Consider the following 15737-nt stretch of genomic DNA (forward strand, 5'->3'; position numbering starts at 1 on the left):
CGACAACTCCTTTTTTTTTTTTTTTTTCCTTCGGAGCGTGCGCACCAAGAAAGACAAAGGTGGGGAAAGTGACCAAGCAATCATTCAGGCGCATGCCCATCCCTAACTTGTACAAGCCTGGTGGAGCGCACCGTGGTGAAGTGGGTGTGGTCTGACTAGGAGCATCAGAAGTCCAATCCGATTGAGCGAGCTCCGTCCCTCCCTCCCCATGATTGGTTAGCTCTCAGTGTTGTGGGGTGGGAAAAGGAAGAGACAGGGGCCGTGGAGAGATGGGGTGGCGAGGAAAAGAACCAGTCTGGTTCTGCGCAAGCGCAAGTAAGAGACCAGGAGGGGGCGTGAGAGAGTGAAGAGGAGTGTGGAAACCCTGATGCGCTGGCCGGCGCGAGCTGGGTCGCCAGCCTTGACGCCTGCGCCTTGGCCCTCGGGGCCCGCGCGCGGCGGGCGGGTGCCCGGTGCGCCTGCGCAGTAGGCGGCGGCGGCAGGGGGAGGTGGAGGCCGTGGAGCGGCAGCGGCAGCAGCGGGTCCCGGGACTGAGGCAGCAGCGGGGGCAGCGGCGGGCGGAAGCTGAGGTGACGAAGGCAGCGGCGGCGGCGGCCGTTTCTCTCACGGTGGCGGAGACCAAGGCGGCGGCGGCGGACGGGGAGCGGCCCGGCCCCGGCCCCCTGCTCGTTGGCTGTGGCAGGGCCGCCGTGGGGCCGGCCCGGCTCCCGCCCCCCGCGGCTCCCCCTCCGGCTCCTCCTCCCGGGAGACGCCGGGGACCTGGCCCGGCCCGTACTCAGAGCGCTGCTGCAGCCGCCGCCGGGGGAGTCGGAGGCGGTGGCGGCGCCATGGGCGGCCTGGCCTCTGGGGGGGATGTGGAGCCGGGACTGCCGGTCGAGGTGCGCGGCTCCAACGGGGCCTTCTACAAGGTGAGGCGGCGCGCCGGCCGGGGACGCGGTCTTCAGCCCCCTCCCTCCAGCCAGAGCAGGGAAGAGTGGGGTGGGATCGACATCCTGGAGCTAAGCCCTGACCCTTAGAACCTTAGACCCACGCTCCCACCCGCGGCCCTCCTGGGGGGGAGACCTCTATAAGTTAACCCCTTCCTCTTATTTTTGGCCCCTCTATTACACCTGCTTTTACCTGCATCTCAGGGATTGAGCATCAGGGCATTATTGTACTTGGTTCAGCTCCCCCCCAACCCCCCAGAAGAGACCCCATTTACCCAGCGTCTCGTTGATTTTTCCTGTCTCTAATAGAAGACCTACCTTGGATCTGAATCACGTCTTCCCCACAGTCCAAGCACATGGAGAATTCTCTTTATTCTCCCCTATTACCCCCTTGGGAAGGCCGTCCCATATTAGATCTTTTCATCTTCCTCGGAGAGGCCTCTGCTTACTGGCTCTGGAAGACTCACCCCACTTTCATCTTATATTTCTGTTCCCACCCCAAGGAGAAACGGTCAGAATCTGTTTATGACATTTAGTAGCTTTGACCTCAGGAACTCTGGGCTGTACCAGTCTAGTTGCCTCATAGCCATAAGGTGGCATCTTTTCTCAAGTCTCTCGCCCCACCCCTTTATTCCAAGACTAGCTGGTTTACTGTTCTACCCAGGGATGGTTTTGTATTTGTCATCTCACTTTGACCTCATACATTTAGAGCATTCATACAGTTTCTTCATCTTGAGGAGTGTAAGCTTCATATCCCTGATCTCTAAAAGGGGATCTCACAAGGATTCCCTCTGTTTATCTTCTTCTTAAGGATTTCCACTTCTAGAAGACTTTTTGGCCAACTCGCCCAGTTTGGGAATCCACTAGCCTTTTTTTAAAGGAGAAGGAGACTATCTTTAAAAGATCCTTGTTTACTTCAGCTCCCTCGTTGCCCAGGATTGGGTTTTTTAGAACTCCTTTTATTACCACCTTTTAAATCTGTTCTAAATCTTATTTTTTAGGACATTTTTTTCCCATTTAGATTAAGCCAGAGGGAGACCCCTCTTGCCTCTCAGGAATTTTTCTTTATGTGACTGTTGTTATTTTGAACCTCTTTGGACTTTATGCCTGGAATTGTCTCAGAGACTTTCCTGATTCCTGTCTTCTCTCATTTTACCCTGAGGAGCAAGAGCAGAGTTATCTTATCATAACATTACTTGTGAGGAGAAGAACCCCCTTTCCTTCACTTCCCCTCAAGCCTTTCCTCCCATAATAGACCTCTCCACCTTCATGTCCTTGGAAATGACTTTCTCGAACTCCTTCCCTGTGAAGTCATATCTTGCTATAACTGGAAAGGGTCTCATATTTGCCCTTGGAGTAGGTTTCTGCCCCAACTTCGATTGATAAGTTCAGTGTAGTCATTTTTGACCCATTCTAAGTGCCTATTCATTTCTGCCTTACTTCCCTCACCAGATTTCTTTATATTCTTCAGTGCCTGTGAGTACCCACATGTATCTTAACTTAACCTCTCAATATAAGTCTTTAGCTTTTTTTCCTAATATTTCTGTGTAATCCCCAGAAACTACCTATTCCATTACCCAGCTAAGATGGAAGAAGGAAGCTCCCAGCTGATCCCTTCTGTCATTTTTTTCTGCATACTTTCCTAACTCATGGGACTTTTTCTTCTAGCCTGCCTCCATAGCATTTCTGTTTTCTTTGGCAAAGTCTCTTAATTCCTTTCTGATACTGATAGAGTGCATTTGTCTCTTATATCCTTTTCCCCCAAACTTGCATTACCTTTTTTGAAATACCCTTCCTCATAAGATTTTAGCCTCATTTCCCACAGTATCTTGTCCTTCATCTGGGTCCTTCCCATCCCTAAGAAAAGTGATTCTTAAACTGAGCCTGAGATCAAGATATGATGTTTGCTTTTGTTCTAGGAAGCATGGGAGTCAGACACAGCTGGGAAAGATTGGTATCCAGTTCAAATTAACTGTGTGAGACTGCTCGGAAGGGACATGTTTCCCTTTCCACATATAAGTGTCCAACAGAAAATGTGTCTCTGGATCTTTCTTCTGTGGGCTATGGCAGTGATAGACTTGATTGAGGGAATTGGGGCTAGGATGCTTTGAATCAGAGAATAGAGTTTGGACTTGAGCTGAAAGCCAGGTAATGTGGATTTTGTGTCCTGGCCACTTTAGCATTTTCTGCCCCATGCCTCAGTTGAAAACAACAGTAAATCCTTAAATTCAGACTAATCTTTCTTCAACGTTTAGTGCCATATAGATACTTACCCAATCTGTCCTTGCTGCTGATTTAATATTCATGACTCAGCAAACTTCAGTGTGGTTCAAGGAGTGTTTACATTGCTTCTAGAACTATAAATTTGGGAAGGTTCCTTTCATCGCTCTCAGAATTGGGTCCTAGTGTTGTTGATCTTCTTCCAGGATAGAACTGCAAATGTCAGATCTGGGATCTAAGTTATCTTTTAGCTATCCCATCAACTCTTCCTTTTCTGTCAGAACTTAATGTGTTTTGTTCTTTAAGCGGTGCTCTCCCAAATGAAATATCTGTTCACCTTCCAGGGCACAGTCATCCAACTTTCCAGACCTTACCTGGATATCCCAATTCCAATTCCTTTGTTAAGGAATATGGCATCCTCACCTTCAACACGTGATTTTTATCCAGACCCTTCCTGATTTTCTTCTAGTACTCCCTCCTTTATTTTGAGAACCCAGGACTAGAAGATAGGTTGAAGGTGGGACCTAATTTTGTATCTTATAATTTGAGGGAAGTGAAGTACTTAGGAACCTAGGGCTCTCACTTCCTCTGTCCAGTCCTAGGCTCTATAAGCCAAAGCTCCATATGCCCTGGCCATTGAATTGAATTGAGTTATCCTTTGGATCTAGGTAGCCTTCTAGAGATTCACTCAACTGCTCTTGCCCTCCTCTGCTTATCTTCTCAATGAGCATGGACTGAGCAGAGCTAGGAGCTCACTTTATACCACTGGTATTTTTGGAGGAAAAAAAACTGGGGTAATGTGGGTGGAATTAAGGAGCAGAGACTGACTTGGAATATGAAGTTGAGGAGAAAGCTTGTTTTGGAGAATCTTTGAAGGAAAAAGACCCTAGAAGTATAAGAATGAGTGACGTTCAGTTGAACTGCTGAGTTATGTGAGGGAAAACTCCATTCTGAGCTTTGCATTTCTGCCTTGGGATCATGGTAGCTGGAAAAAACAGGATAATGTTGCTACCTCTGCCTGAGGGCCAACCCTGACATGTTGGAGGAGAATTGGATTAGAGCTTTAGACATATCCTTTGTGAATGAGTGTATCTAGGAGTGGGGAACTCTTCACAAAAGAGGCAGGCAAGTGATTCTCTTCCACTATGTTTTATCTCATCCCTGAAGTGTTTTGAAAATAGCTAACTCTCTCTTGATAAACTGTTTCTAAAGCTTAGAGGTAGACATTTTGGATAAATAATTGGATAAAGTCAGCTGAAGAGGCTAGATGAAATGTTTAGAGAAATTCTTATAAAGGAAGAAAAGAGGAGGACACTTAAAAAGGAGCTAAGGAAAAAAGAAGAAAAAGAAAACAAGAAAAGAGCTAAGGGAAGAACCCAAAAGGGAAGAGAGGGATTTGGGCAAATAGAAGATGTGAGTGGAGAAGAGTAGGAACGGGTATTGATGGAGCTGAATGAAGAGTGGAAAAAATATTACTGAAGAAGGGAGTGGCAGAGAAGGCTAAAGCATGGGTAAGTCAGAGGCTAGGCAGTACCAGGAGGACTAACGCCTTGAGCAGAAGTAAGGCTCTGAGTAGTAAGACTCCATAACAAGATCCTTTCCCGAAAGAAGAGAAAGATGGCTGGTATCAAGAGAGAAATTTTAGGTTTAGATTTAAGGAAAAAACAGTGTATTAAGTGTTTATGATTGATCAGTTTTCTGAGGTGGGAGTGACACAGGTGTACATTTTTGGTGTTTTCTCTCCTAAGCTCGTATTTTGTTCCTACCTGCAAAGCTCAGGAATAGTTCTTCATATATTAGCTTTTGGAAACCCCTAATTAAAAAAAAAAAATCTAATGAGGCATAATTGACATACAATGAAGTACACCTATTTAAAGCATACAATTTGTTAAGTTTTGACATATATATAAAACAAACCATCGCCACAATTTCTATCAATCCCAAAAGTCTTCCACCAACCACCAATGCCTTTTGTCATTATGCATTAGTTTGCATTTTCTGATTTTTGACAGAAGCGAAAAGGCAATTCAGTAGAGAAAGGATAGTCTTTCAACACATTGTGCTCAAAGAACTGCACATTCATAGGTTAAAAATGAAGTTTGGGGCTTCCCTGGTGGCGCAGTGGTTGAGAGTCCGCCTGCCGATGCAGGGGACACGGGTTCGTGCCCCGGTCCGGGAAGATCCCACATGCCGCGGAGCGGCTGGGCCCGTGAGCCATGGCCGCTGAGCCCGCGCGTCCGGAGCCTGTGCTCCGCAACGGGAGAGGCCACAGCAGTGAGAGGCCCGCGTACGGCAAAAAAAAAAAAAAAAAAAAAAAGTGAAGTTTGATTGTATCTGGCACCATATACAGAATTTAACTCAAAATGGATCATTGACCTAAATGTAAAATAAAAACTATAAAACTCTAGACAAGGACATTAGGTAAAGATTTCTTAGATATAAAACCAAAAGCTCAGCTACAGAACAAGTTGAAGAATTGGACTTTATCAAAATTAGCAATCCCTAATTTTGAGTATGTGAAAAACAGGAGAGAAGGTAGGAAAATTGGGAGCACAGGATTGAACGCATAGCTTTGGCTTCCTCAGGAAAGACATAGAAAATAGGAGGTGGGGAATTCCCTGGCTGTCCAGTGGTTAGGGCTCAGAGCTTTCACTGCCTTGGCCAAAAAAAGACAGAAAATAGGAGGTAGACCAGTGATTCCAGCTATTCAGTCATCCCTGTTCCTCTCCCTTGTCTTCATCTCAAGTTTGGGGTCTTCTACAAATTTTATTACTCTTTTCAAATTCTTAGCAGTGTCCTAGTCTAGCATTTAGAAATCTCACATCTTTTATTTATTTATTGGGCCACACCGTTCAGCTTGCAGGATTGCAGGGTCGTAGTTCCTGACCAGGGGTTGAACCCTGGCCCACGGCAGTGAAAGCCCTAACCACTGGGCCATCAGGGAATTCCCTCACATCTTTTATTTTATTTATTTATTTTTGCGGTACGCGGGCCTCTCACTGTTGCGGCCTCTCCCGTTGCGGAGCACAGGCTCCGGATGCGCAGGCTCAGCAGCCATGGCTCACGGGCCCAGCCTTTCCGCGGCATGTGGGATGTTCCCGGACCAGGGCACGAACCCGTGTCCCCTGCATCGGCAGGCGGACTCTCAACTACTGCGCCACCAGGGAAGCCCCCTTACATCTTTTAAATCCTAGTTTTTCCTTCTGTAAATTGTGTTTGTTTCGAATTTCTCCAGTGTTCTGATTATTTTCTTATGACCCAGGCATCAAGGCACCAAGTTCGCTCAGGCCTCTTGCTGTGTAGGAGCTAGACCCTTTCTCTCTTGGCAGATCCTGATGTCCTCTAGGTGTTCCAGGACAACCTCACACTGTCTCATGGGATATTCTTAGCTTTGCTGAATGTTGTTGGTATTTTAATTGAACTCTGGCAAGCTGCTCAGCACTGCATGAGGCAGACAGATAGGGAGGCCTCTGTGGGAGCCGTAGGAGACCACTAGTTTCCCAGCTGTTCTGACGCAGGTGATGTTTCTCCCTTCTACTTAATTTCTGTCTCATCTTATTTCTGGATTTTGCAACATTTCTTTCCCTGCCAGTGTTGTTTCCTTTCTTGCTGCCTCAACATTCGTATTCCTTCACCAATACAGCTTTTTCTAGCCCTGTTTTTATTTTTTTATTTTTTTATTTTTTATTTTTTTTTGCGGTATGCGGGCCTCTCACTGTTGTGGCCTCCCCCGTTGCGGAGCACAGGCTCCGGACGCGCAGGCTCCGGACGCGCAGGCTCAGCGGCCATGGCTCACGGGCCCAGCCGCTCCGCGGCATATGGGATCCTCCCAGACCGGGGCACGAACCCGTATCCCCTGCATCGGCAGGCGGACTCTCAACCACTTGCGCCACCAGGGAGGCCCTCTAGCCCTGTTTTTAGATTGCTTGTGTCCCCATCTAAAACTCTAGTTTAAAAAAAGAAAAAAAAAAAAAGAGTTTCTTGGTGGCCCAGTGGTTAGGCCTCTTGGCTTTCACTGCTGTGGCCCCGGGTTCAGTCCTTGGTTGGGGAACTGAGATCCCGCAAGCCACAAGGGGTGGGCAAAAAAAAAAAAAAAGCAAAGCAAACAAAAAAACTAGTTTAAGGCCCTCTAAAACTGTCTGTTCCCTTGATGGCTGAGGTGGTGGTTGATTGTCTTTTTTTTTTTTTTTACTTTGTTCTAAAATCCATTCTAGGGCTTTGTGAAGGATGTCCATGAAGACTCTGTCACCATCTTCTTTGAAAACAAGTAAGACCTTGGGAATAGAGAATCCAGCATACTAGGTCCTAGCAGGAGAGTGGAGAAGAGGGGGCGGCTGAGTCCCATGTGGCATATATAATAGGTGGGGGAGAGCCAAGGGTTTGGGTGGGCAACTTATATGGATCCCAGGAGAGGAAATGGTGAGAGTGGGGGTCATTTGACTCCATATTTAGATTCTAGCAAGAGATGGAAAGCACCACTATGGAGCAGGGCCTGGAGTTTAGCTTCTAATCACCAGGGAAGGTAGAAAATGCCCAGTGGAGGAAGTAACCTCTTGCTGAAGAAACGGGCAACCACACCAGCCTGAATAGCTTTCATATCACTGTTTTCCCTTGCAGCTGGCAGAGTGAGAGACAAATTCCTTTTGGGGATGTCCGGCTACCACCTCCAGCTGACTATAATAAGGAGATCACAGAAGGGGATGAAGTGGAGGTAAGGGCCTTGGAGTCCACCTTTTCTAAATGTCCCTTTTCCCAGGATTCTGTATCTCCCTTACCCTGATACCAGTACCCTAGGCTCCTCACTGGTTGGTTCACGCTCCTTCCTCCATCTAGCTAGGCAGCCTGTGGAAGAGTGAAATGCAGCAGTTTTCTGTCCATCATTGCTGTGATCAGTCAAGCTCTCAGGGAGCTTCCTGTTTTCAGGGGATTCACTTTTCTTCGATTTAATGATAACAGCATCTAAAATCCAGTGTACTCTGATTTTAATTAGCAGCTCCTTCCTCTAGATTCCTTTATCTTAATTTAGGATGCCTCCCAAGTGTCTTAATGCTCATTCCATTCTTGATGTTTTTGGATGGTCCTCAGTATCTCTTTTATTTTCAACTTCTCTTCAGGTTTATTCTCGAGCCAATGAGCAAGAACCTTGTGGCTGGTGGCTGGCCCGGGTGCGGATGATGAAGGGAGATGTGAGTGATTGTCAAGGCCTTTGGAGAACTGCTGAAACACATATTTTAGTTAGAGAAAGGTGGGAGATAGAAACTCAGGTCATCCACAGCTTCTCCTTTCTTTCCTTCTGCCAGTTCTATGTCATTGAATATGCTGCCTGTGATGCCACTTACAATGAGATTGTCACCCTGGAACGGCTTCGGCCAGTTAATCCCAATCCCCTTGCAACCAAAGGCAGCTTCTTCAAGGTTACCATGGCTGTGCCTGAGGATCTGAGAGAGGCGTGAGTGTTTGGGATGTCGGGAGTCGGGGGCCCTCTTTATGGTCCTCATCTCTGCCCTTGTTTGTTCCAGGCCCCGCTCCCAGTTTCAGTGTTCTGTGTTCCCTAGGCCCTCTAGAGTCCCTTTTGCTCCCAGTTCCTCTGTTTCCTCATCCCTGTTCTTTTACTGCAGTCCTTATTCTTCTCAGTCCCTCTCTCTCTCCCCTTCAACTGTACTCTACACTCTGCCCCCTGAGCACTGTTCTCTTTCTCTGCAGCTGCTCCAATGAAAACGTCCATAAAGAGTTCAAGAAAGCATTGGGAGCAAACTGCATCTTTCTCAACATCACAGATAGTGAGCTCTTCATTCTGGTGAGTTTATTCTGCCTGAATTTCACCTAAGCCCTTTTCCCCTTTTAACTCCTTTGCAAGAAGAGAAGAGCTAAAATGTGCTTATATTTATTTGTCAGAGAGGACTTTATTGCTCCTGACCTCTGTGGACCCAGGTTAGCCTTACCTTTCCTTAGTCTTTCTCATGTATGACCTTAATTTTTTTTTTCAACCTGACCATCATATTTCAGTCTGGGCTGGGTACCCTTCCTTGCATATTTGGACTCTCAAAAACAGACAGTATGATTCTCACCTGCACTTGCTACTTAAAATCACTTCCCTTAAGCACCCAGTTAGTAGGCCCTTGTGAGACTGACAATGATTTTTCCTGTTCCTCAACTTTGTTTCTTAACTCCCACCCTTTTCCAGAGACTCAGGCATCCTGATTCCCAGTTCCTGGATCTCCTCTAAAATGTAGTCAGTCAGTTTTAATGACTTTTCCATTGGTTTCTTTGCAGTCAACCACAGAAGCCCCTGTGAAGCGAGCATCCCTGCTGGGTGATATGCATTTCCGAAGCCTGCGCACCAAACTGCTACTCATGTCCCGCAATGAAGAAGCTACCAAGCACCTCGAGGTAAGTTTTGGCTTCACTTTATACTGCTGATTGGTATTGTCCTTCTCCCCTCCCACCCCATCCTCCACCCATGCTCTTGTGAACAGACATTACGGTCTTTCTGGGCCATTAAACCTGGGTCTGCTATTTTACCTCAGACTCCTCCAGATGGAAGAGCTCCATCATGTTTTAGTACAAGCTTTTTTTCTTTTTTTTTTTTAAGCTATGGGACCCTTTGATCACGTGAAATTTTACTTGAAAGCACAATGCATAAAACAGATCAATCAGAACAGGTCTGTCTAAAAGTGCAAGAGGGCGTGGCTCTTACCTCCACTGGCTGCCCCCAAATTACCTCTGAGAACCAGACTGCTTTGTGGGATATGTTTGGGAACCATTTGTACACTGGAAAGACCACTGGACTTGGAATCTGTCCTAAGTCTTGCTTTGTCAAATAATTTGATTTCAATGAGCTTCTTCTTCTTTAGCTGTGACAATGAGGTAGTTGAATGTGAGTGTTTCGACAAGGTCTTTTTGTGTTCTGACATCTTATGATGGTCAGATTCCCTTAGGAATTATACCATCCTAAATGAGGATGGTATATATACATGTGCTTGTACGCACGTGTATGTGTGTATTTGAACATCTGTTTCCTTTTTATCAAGTGAACTGATCTTTTCGGGAGCCTGTGCAAATTCTGGACCATGGTAATCTTTACTTCTCCAGGGATGCTACTCAGGGCACTGCCAGAACCTTTCCCTTTTCCTGCCCTTGTACTCAGGTATCCCTCCAAGGACTGGTTGAGAAATGAAGTGGTAGCACGGTGTACCATAACCTCTTTTTATGCTTTTCTCAACCTGTTGCTTTCTGTTCAACTTTTCATGTTTTATTTTGGGAGTTGATATTGGTTTGGTTAAGGTAAATAGTTCCTTACACTTGCATTTACCTTGTGAAAAGTCCTTTCTTTCATACCAACTTTATTTAATCCTCTTGTTAGTCTGGGAATAGGGTAGGTCAGGTGTAATCATTTAGCAGATGACAGAACAGAGGCCCAGAGAGTATGTTTTGTTTGGGATCACAGAACCAGATAGTGTTAGAGCCAAATCCAGATCTTTGATGGATCTCAGCCCAGATTCCGCCATCATTACCTCCCCTCCCCACCAAGCCATTGGTATTGGGAAGGTAGGAGAGGAATGAAAAGTTCCTGAATTCTTCACAGGTCCTGGTGGTCAGTGGACTCCCAGGTAGTTCTGGCTTTCTTTCATACAGTCTTTTCTCATTTAAGTTATGCAAAGCATCAGGTATCTGGGACAGGTGTTCTGAGATTTCTCCATGATTCCTATAGTCCAGTGGTCCAGTGCCTTTTTTTTTTTTTTTTTTTCAGACAAGTAAGCAGCTGGCGGCAGCTTTCCAAGAGGAGTTCACAGTGCGGGAGGACCTGATGGGACTAGCAATTGGGACTCATGGTGCCAACATCCAGCAGGCCCGAAAAGTACCTGGGGTGACTGCCATCGAATTGGGTGAAGAGACCTGCACTTTCCGCATCTATGGGGAGGTCAGCAAAAGATACCTGTTGTCTAGGTCCCTTAGGGGATAGAGAGAAGAGAGTGTGAAATAGAAAGGAAACCTGTCGTGTTGACCTCCCTCCCTGACTTCGGTGGCAGCACATTTTCCCAAAGACAGAGAGTGGCAGGAAGATCACTGTTTGAGATCCAGGTGTTCTGTTTTATTAATGACTCCCCACTCCTCTTCTCTTAGACTCCCGAGGCGTGCCGACAGGCCCGGAGCTACCTTGAGTTTTCTGAGGACTCCGTGCAAGTGCCCAGGAACCTGGTTGGTGAGTTGGGGATGTGTATGTGTATAAGAGAATACAGTTGGGGACCAGATGTGAGATGCTCTAAAGTGATTCTGGCTTGGCACCTCCCTGTGAACTTACAGTTTCACAAGGACAGAGCAAACAGTCTGCAGTAGGAGTGACAAAAATGGGGGAACAGATTTCTAAGGATTGTGATATTTTGTCCTGTGAAAACACACCAGAAGCTTAGAAGCAAGAGAATCATTAAACAGAATCTTTATATAGCAGCTGGAAGACTGTTTATCTTGTCTGTTTTTACTCTTCTTTCTTTCCTTTTTTTTTTTTTTTTCTTCTTTTCTTTGGGAAAAAAAAAAAAAGGCCTAATTCCTCCTTTACCCATTTAGGCAAAGTGATTGGAAAGAACGGGAAAGTGATCCAGGAGATTGTGGATAAATCTGGTGTGGTGAGGGTTCGAGTAGAAGGTGATAATGACAAGAAGAACCCCAGGGAGGAGGTATGGGGCAGCTGACACCTAGAGATTGGTTGCCAGAAGTAGATGGGATTATTCTCCATGCCATTCCCTTGAGAGATGGGATTTCTGGGGGTTGGGGCATGGGAACTTTGGGTTTTCCTGGTAGATGTAGAGCCCAGAAAGATCCCATTTGGGTGGGCTTCTGTAGGAGACAGGGTGGACTTAATACTTCATTTGAGTCTCTTTCTAATCCATCTGTCCTTTCCTCTGCTCTCCAGGGAATGGTTCCCTTCATATTTGTTGGCACCCGAGAGAATATCAGCAATGCTCAGGCTCTGCTGGAATATCACCTCTCCTACCTGCAGGTATCCAAGCCAGAAGCCTGGGAGGGGAGAGATCCACGTGTACAAGGGGACTAAGGATACTGGTGGATAAAGTTAAAAGTGGTGGTTCCCAGTTTGTGTCTCTGAGTAGAATAGAAACCATTAGGTGGAAAATTGGGGCTGTGGAGTTGGAAACCAGAATTTTCCCTGTTTTAAGCCTTCTTCCATTTCTGAGAGTTCAGATCCATAGGGACAGTTAGGGCAGAGAAGCAGGAAAAAGAGACTGTTCATTGATCTTACACTTATTCCTCCTTCCTTGTTTTTCTCCATCTTCTCCCCAACCAGGAGGTGGAGCAGCTTCGCTTGGAGAGGTTGCAAATTGATGAACAGCTTCGGCAGATTGGGCTGGGCTTTCGCCCTCCTGGGAGTGGGCGGGGCAGCGGTGGCAGTGACAAGGCCGGCTACACCACCGATGAGAGCTCCTCCTCCTCCCTCCACACCACACGAACCTATGGGGGCAGCTATGGGGGCCGGGGCCGGGGCCGGAGGCCAGGCGGTCCTGCCTGTGGTGAGAGGGAGGCGAGCAGTGGTGTGGTGTGTGGGAGGCAGAAGTCTGGGTGGAAGTTTGAGGAAAGGGTGATGGAGAAGATGAAGAAGTGGTTGGCTGGGGGACTTAGGAGTGAGAGGGAGAGTCTTCCAGCCTGGGGGCTGGGATGGATCTTGGGGTAGGGTGAGTGACCCTGTTTGAACCCTACTGTGTTCTTCAGGCCCCATCTCAGACCTATCCACAGCTTCTGAGACCGAGTCAGAGAAGAGGGAAGAGCCCAACCGAGCTGGGCCTGGTGACCGGGATCCCCCGACCCGGGGGGAAGAAAGTCGGAGGCGGCCGACTGGGGGCCGGGGTAGGGGACCCCCACCTGCCCCCCGGCCCACCTCAAGATACAACTCTTCATCAATTAGCTCAGGTACCGGAAGCAGACAGCTAGGTTCACGAATGTGGGCCAAAAGGAAAGATGATGGACACCTCACTTCCAACTCCTCTTTTTCCTCTAACCAGTGCTGAAGGACCCAGACAGTAATCCCTACAGCCTACTGGACACATCCGAACCAGAGCCCCCAGTTGATTCAGAGCCTGGGGAACCCCCCCCAGCAAGTGCCAGGCGCCGCCGCTCCCGCCGCCGTCGCACTGATGAAGACAGGACTGTCATGGATGGAGGCCTGGAATCTGACGGGCCCAGCATGACAGAGAATGGCCTGGGTAAGGGGTATACCTGGATCTGAAAAATCAGAACTGGGCGAGAATTGAGGGATGGGAGATTGATGCACAACTCTCATTTTCCCCTGCCCCACAGAAGATGAGTCAAGACCCCAGCGTCGTAACCGGAGCCGCCGCCGCCGTAACCGTGGTAACCGGACTGATGGGTCGATCAGTGGAGACCGTCAGCCAGGTCAGGTCACACAGGATATAAGCAGACTTCCTCAGAGAACAGGATGCCTCCTATCCTGTGAAAGCTAGGGGTTGGGGTTCAGTGGGTGTCTAGGGGCTGGGTACCTGGGTTCCTTCTGAAACTTTTGGTCCTCTGCCTTCCCCAGTGACTGTGGCTGACTATATCTCCCGAGCAAAGTCTCAGAGCCGCCAGCGGCCACCCCTGGAACGCACTAAACCTTCAGAGGATTCTCTTTCAGGACAGAAGGTAGGCAAGCCAGATATAGTTTACCCCACCTCCTTTTTTGTTGTTCTGGGGTAGGGGGCACAAGAAAACTCCCAAAGAAATCTCTCATTAAATTGCAGAGAAGGCATGTCTGATGGAGTTTAGACCGCATTTAGAATAGTGAAAAATTTGAATAGAAGAGAATTTGGTTCATATTTTCTGGATCCCAGTAAAAGTGACTACAGGGGACCACCCTGGAGATGCCTGGAGCATTTAGATGGTAGGGAATGGCATTACCTGAATTTCTACTGACCTTTTTCTTTCCTTCCTCTCCATTTTCTTTCCCACTCCCCCCTCAGGGTGACTCTGTCAGCAAGCTTCCTAAGGGCCCCTCAGAGAATGGGGAGCTCTCTGCCCCCCTGGAGTTGGGTAGTTTGGTGAATGGGGTTTCATAAACCCTCCAGCCCGCACCCCTCCCTTCTCCATCTCGCTTGCTGCCCAACACCATGGCCCTCTCAGGCCCAACTGACCTGCGCTGGAGCTGCTCTTATCTAGGGGGGCGGGGGGTGGCACAGCAGCTTGGGTCCCCCCCCAGCCTCCAGGAGCTAGTGGAGGGGTGTGTAACAGGGTCATACCCCCCTCCCTCTTGTCCACCCTACCCCCAGGGTGAGGGGAGCCTCTCTCCTTCCCCATCAGACTGGATGTGCCTTTATCCTCTAATGCCCCAATCTCTCTCTGAACACCCCCATTCTCCGCCTGTTGGTGCGGGGTGCTCCTTGACCCACCCAGATTGGACAGTTCAGGGGGGCTCCCCTGCTATCCCTCCTCCCGTCCTGTACCCCCCATTTCTGGGGCCTCATCACTGTGGAAGACGGGGATAGTAAGGGTATAAGTGGGTGGGAGGCATGGGGAAGGTTTTGGAGTAGAACCAGGGGTGTGTATGAAGGGGGGTGACAAGGTCCCCCAGGGGAGGGGGGACCAACCTTGTCTGGTGGATGAGAAGGCGTATTTATTTTTCACTGTACAGTATTTAAAAAGAGAATAAAAAAATCCAAATGGCCCTCTGGTTCCTGCACCTTCCTTATGCCCAGTTTGGTCCATCTGTTTGTTGTAGGACTGACCTGCCTTGACCCTTGTTTCCTGTATCTCCACACGTAGCTTCTCTGGCATTCCAAAGATGGTCTACTTCTGGGAATTTCTGACATTCCTAAATTCTCCAGGCCCAGGTACCCTCCTGGTCCAGAGGAGAGTGGCTTGTGCCTTGCTGCCTCTCCCTTCCCCCAGGTTTGCTGGTAGAGGGAGCTGGGCCACTCCCGTACCCTGAGTCACAGTGGGCTAGGTAGGGCTGCGCAAAGCTGGAGCTGTTCCTGCTAAGAGCTGAGAGCCAAGGCAGGCTGCTTAATCCTATTACCTGAGGCCTGGGGCTTGGGCTGGGCCTTGGGCAGAGTGGGGAGCAGGGTTCCCTCAAGACAGCCTCTGGGACCTAGGTGTCCAGCCCTCGGTCTTGCTGGTTCTCTGCCCTGGATCCAGGCTTTTTCTCCAGCATCCACATCACTGACCTCTCAGCCTTAGGGGTCGTCCTGGGCTTCCTTGCTCCCTGCCTCCCAACTCTGAGGATTAGAAATAAAACATGCAGTGGAGAAACCTAGGTTTGAGGGCTATAGTGGGGAGGGTTTAAATTTTCTCACCTGGAAAGGGGTTGAATCACCGCCCAAGCACCTCAGGAAACAAAAATGGCCTGCCTACCTGCTGACTGCCAGACTTTTTTGCCCCAGGCCAGGTCAGGGGTTTGAAGAGCAGGAGGCACCAGAAAAGGGTTTGGGTTTGGATTGGGGGGTTGGGTGTCCTCACCTCCCTCCCAGCACAACTGTGAGCCTGAGGGCTTTTGATCACCAGATGGCCTGATCCCATTGTGCAAAGGCATTGACTTTTAAACTGCCAGTACTTAAGAAGGGAGGGGTAGCTGTTCAGAGCCACTGGGGC

At 48.4% G+C, this 15737-nt stretch overlaps 1 protein-coding gene across 1 annotated transcript; it reads left to right on the forward strand.

Annotated features, from left to right (window-relative positions):
• Window positions 1-472: 472 nt before the first annotated feature.
• On the forward strand, window positions 473-14814 carry FXR2 (FMR1 autosomal homolog 2). The gene is made up of 17 exons (XM_060082396.1): window positions 473-908; window positions 7361-7413; window positions 7764-7857; window positions 8261-8332; window positions 8447-8595; window positions 8850-8943; window positions 9420-9536; window positions 10897-11067; window positions 11271-11349; window positions 11712-11821; window positions 12058-12144; window positions 12448-12670; window positions 12870-13067; window positions 13160-13360; window positions 13455-13550; window positions 13696-13796; window positions 14114-14814. The coding sequence occupies exons 1-17, from the start codon at window positions 828-830 to the stop codon at window positions 14207-14209; spliced, it is 2022 nt and encodes a 673-aa protein (XP_059938379.1). The 5' UTR covers window positions 473-827; the 3' UTR covers window positions 14210-14814.
• Window positions 14815-15737: the final 923 nt, after the last annotated feature.

Source organism: Mesoplodon densirostris, chromosome 18 (assembly GCF_025265405.1).
Source record: "Mesoplodon densirostris isolate mMesDen1 chromosome 18, mMesDen1 primary haplotype, whole genome shotgun sequence".
In the NCBI taxonomy this organism is placed as follows: domain Eukaryota; kingdom Metazoa; phylum Chordata; class Mammalia; order Artiodactyla; family Ziphiidae; genus Mesoplodon; species Mesoplodon densirostris.